The sequence below is a fragment of the Microchirus variegatus genome, assembly GCF_963457635.1.
Source record: "Microchirus variegatus genome assembly, chromosome: 19".
Lineage (NCBI taxonomy): Eukaryota > Metazoa > Chordata > Actinopteri > Pleuronectiformes > Soleidae > Microchirus > Microchirus variegatus.
Genome location: NC_139820.1, coordinates 15,130,056 through 15,134,132, shown reverse-complemented (window position 1 = coordinate 15,134,132; position 4,077 = coordinate 15,130,056). Strand labels below are relative to the sequence as shown.

At 45.6% G+C, this 4,077-nt stretch overlaps 1 protein-coding gene across 1 annotated transcript in view; it reads left to right on the top strand.

The window, feature by feature from the left end:
- The window catches only part of LOC310940998 (potassium channel subfamily K member 15-like), a gene marked incomplete at both ends in the record, with an annotated part of 8,855 nt that extends 5,667 nt beyond the window's left edge, over window positions 1-3,188 (top strand). Inside the window, one exon of the mRNA XM_083906069.1 lies at window positions 2,218-3,188. Within this exon, the coding sequence (XP_083762195.1) occupies window positions 2,218-3,188 (971 nt within the window). The remainder of the gene's footprint in view (window positions 1-2,217) is intronic.
- Between the last annotated feature and the right edge of the window lie 889 nt (window positions 3,189-4,077).

The following is a 4,077-nucleotide window of genomic DNA, read 5'->3' as shown; positions in this document are numbered from 1 at the left end:
GTCAGTGAGTAAGTGAGTGAATGAATGAGTGAGTGAGTCAGTCAGTGAGTGAGTGAGGGAGTGAGCGAGTGAGTGAATGAGTGAGTGAGTCGTCAGTCAGTGAGTAAGTGAGTGAGTGAATGTATGAATGAGTGAGTTAGTCTGTGAGTGAGTCAGTCCGTGAGTGAGTCCGTGAGTTAATTTGTGGGTGAGTGAGTCGTCAGTCAGTCTGTGAGTGAGTCTGTGAGTGAGTGAGTGAGTCAGTAAGTCAGTCAGTCAGTGAGTGAGTGAGTGAGTGAATGAGTGAGTGAGTGAGTGAGTCAGTCAGTGTCTCTGTGAGTGAGTGAGTGAGTGAGTGAGTGAGTGAGTGAGTGAGTGAGTGAGTGAGTCCGTGAGTCTGTGGGTGAGTGAGTGAGTGAGTCCGTGAGTGAGTGACTGAGTGAGTGAGTCAGTCAGTCAGTCAGTCAGTGAGTAAGTGAGTGAGTGAATGAATGAATGAGTGAGTCGGTCAGTGAGTCAGTCAGTCAGTCAGTCAGTGAGTCAGTGAATGCATGAATGAGTTAGTGAGTCAGTCATTGAGTGAGTGAGTGAATGAGTGAGTGAGTCGTCAGTCAGCCAGTCCATGAGTGAGTGAGTGAGTGTGTGAGTCAGTCAGTCAGTCAGTGAGTGAGTGAGTGAATGAATAAATTAATGAATGAGTGAGTCAGTCAGTGAGTGAGCGAGTGAGTGAGTGAATGAGTCAGTGAGTGGGTGAGTGAGTGAGTGAGTGAATTAGTCAGTCAGTGTCGCAGTGAGTGAGTGAGTGAGTCAGTCAGTGAGTGAGTGAGTGAGTGAGTCAGTGAGTGAGTGAGTGAGTGAGTGAGTGAGTGAGTGAGTAAGTGAGTGAGTCAGTCAGTCAGTCAGTGAGTGAGTGAGTGAGTGAGTCAGTCAGTCAGTGAGTTAGTTAGTGAGTGAGTCTGAGTGAGTGAGTCCGTGAGTGAGTGAGTGAGTGAGTCCGTGAGTGAGTGAGTGAGTGAGTGAGTGAGTGAGTGAGTGAGTGAGTGAGTGAGTGAGTGAGTGAGTGAATGAGTCGTCAGTCAGTCATTCATTCAGTCAGTCTGTGAGTGAGTCAGTCAGTGAGTGAATGAGTGAGTGAATAAGTGAGTCGTCAGTCAATCAGTCAGTCAGTCAGTCAGTGAGTGAGTGAGTGAGTGAGTCAGTCAGTCAGTCAGTGAGTGATTGAGTGAGTGAGTGGCTCTGTGAGTGAGTCAGTCAGTCAGTCAGTGAGTGAGTGAGTGAGTGAGTGAGTGAGTGAGTGTATGAGTAAGTTGCTCTGTGAGTGAGTCCGTGAGTGAGTGAGTCTGTGAGTGAGTCTGTGGGTGAGTGAGTGAGTGAGTGAGTGAGTGAGTGAGTGAGTGAGTGAGTGAGTGAGTGAGTGAGTGAGTGAGTGAGTGAGTGAGTGAGTGGCTCTGTGAGTGAGTCCTTGAGTGAGTGAGTGAGTGAATCCGTGAATCCGTGAATGAGTGTGTGCGTGAGTGAGTGAGTGAGTGAGTGAGTAAGTGAATCTGTCAGCCAGTCCGTGAGTGAGTCCGTGATTGAGTGAGTCGTCAGTCAGTCAGTCAGTCAGAAAGTGAGTCAGTCTGTGAGTGAGTGAGTCCGTGAGTGAGTGAGTGAGTGAGTCAGTCAGTCAGTCAGTGAGTAAGTGAGTGAGTGAATGAATGAGTGAGTGAGTCAGTCAGTGAGTGAGTGAATGAGTGAGTGAGTCAGTGTCTCAGTGAGTGAGTGAGTGATTGAGTCCGTGAGTGAGTCAGTCAGTCAGTCTGTGAGTGAGTCTGTGGGTGAGTGATTACGTCACATGTCGTCTATCGACAAAAAAACCCTTCACCTTAAAATACGTATTTTGAAGTGTTGAATATGTCTCTATATTTCATTAAAAAATACAAAAGCCAGCATTTTGTGTGCAGTATATAATTGCATGTACCTGGGAACCTATATGTGAACGGACATTGTATTAGTATGATCTCATAACATGAATCCTCACCTGGTCTGAGCTGGCGTGAGATTTGATCATACTTTATGCCAACGTCCATGTTGACAGATGCTGATTTGCATGGAAATTAATGTAAAACCCCTCTTTTTTGGTGTAGGCATATTTGATAAATGAGGGCCAATGATGTGCCTTGATGCATGAGAATGTTTATGATGATTTTACAGCAGTAGCTGACACAGCGTGACCTGTGATATATTGTGGTTTTGTAGGCTATGGCCATGTTGCTCCTCGCACTGATGCTGGAAAGGCCTTCTGTATGTTTTACGCCCTCCTGGGCATTCCTCTGACCCTGGTCATGTTCCAGAGCCTGGGAGAGAGGATCAACACTTTTGTCCGCTACCTCCTGAGAAGAGCAAAGCAGGGTCTGGGCTTCCTGAAGGTGGAGGTGTCCATCTGGAACATGGTCCTAGTGGGGCTGTTGTCTTGTATGAGTACTCTTTGTGTTGGAGCTGCAGCTTTCTCTCATTTTGAGGACTGGACCTTCTTCACCGCCTACTACTACTGTTTCACCACACTCACCACTATTGGCTTTGGGGATTTTGTGGCCCTGCAGTGGAGAGATGCTCTGCAGAGGCAGCCTCCCTATGTGGCCTTCAGCTTCATGTACATTTTGGTTGGGCTGACAGTGATTGGTGCGTTTCTTAACCTGGTGGTCCTGAGGTTCCTCACTGTCAGCTCAGATGAGCCTGAGGTAAGGCTGGAGCCAAATGTAGAGCGCAGACCACAGCCTAAAGACACACAGGAGGACAGGGAGGTGTCAGACACCGAAGCAGAAACTGCTGCAGTGGGAGATGAAGACAGAAAAGATGGACATAGCAGCCACTCTTACCTGAGCTTGCCGATGGAGGCGGGCACCAGCTGTACTAACCTCCTCCCTTCTCCTGCAGAGGAGCACAGACATGTCTCACCTCCACTCAGAGACTCCATGCTTCCTGAAACCAGCAGATTTACACCTTGGTTCTCCTGCATCTGCTGTGACATAGACGTTCAGGACAGCTCTTTTTCATCTCACTGGGACCAGGAGTTTGGACACAGCAACCCGGTCTTTTACAACTCCATCTCCTACAGGGTTGAACAGACCTCATGCAGCTCCTGCACTGTGTCCTCACAGGCTTCACCAAGCAGCAGAGGACTGTGCCTGGTCAAGAACAATCGCCACAACAGGAGGAGATCAGTCTAACACTCTCAACTCTGGAGTTTAAATATGAATGGCCTTTGATTTGTCTATGTTGTGTGCTTGTCACAGGAAAGAATTGTGATTTTGTGCTTGGTGGACCAGATTTATAATCAGTCATTGCCACCAAAAGAAGATCATATACTATAAAGCACATCATAAAAAATAATATATTACATAAAAATGCATGTATTACTTTACAGTAAGGATTTCCACAAAAACTATATATGTATATAAAGTCTACCGCTAGCATTACTGTGATTTATGATTTTATTTTATATTTATCTTTATTTACAACCAAAACCTTCAGGAAATATGAGCACCACAATATATAAAGTGATGTCTCTCCTGGACATATTCACATTTCAAAGGGAAGTAGACATGATGTGTCTGTCATCATTGACCACTGTGACTGTGGTCCTCAGCGTTGCCCCTTTCTTTGTGCTTCTTCATCTTGAAAGCCGTATGAGCTGTGACATGAAACTGTCTTCCACAACCTCATGTTGTAGCAGAGTCTGGCTGTTCCTCACCCAGAAGCTGCTCCAAGTGAAATACTCACTTAATGACTGTGTTTCAAACCACGTATGAAAAAGGTTATCATTAGCACCTGTTGGTTTAAACAGTTAATCATACATCTACAAAACCCCTGATTTTGTGTGGTGTATCTATAAGAACTGATGCTGGTTTGAGGGCAAAGGGTGGTTGCACCAAACTGATACACCAGCCTAAATCACTAGTACTGTGATACCCATGTTTATTTCATTATTACTGCCCCAGTGTATGTTATACAAATGTTTTCTATAGGAAGTGTGTGATTAGCTAGATGTAAAAAAAAGAATTTTAATTTTCAGCTTTGTCACCTTTGACCTACAGCTATTTCCAGTCTGTAATCATC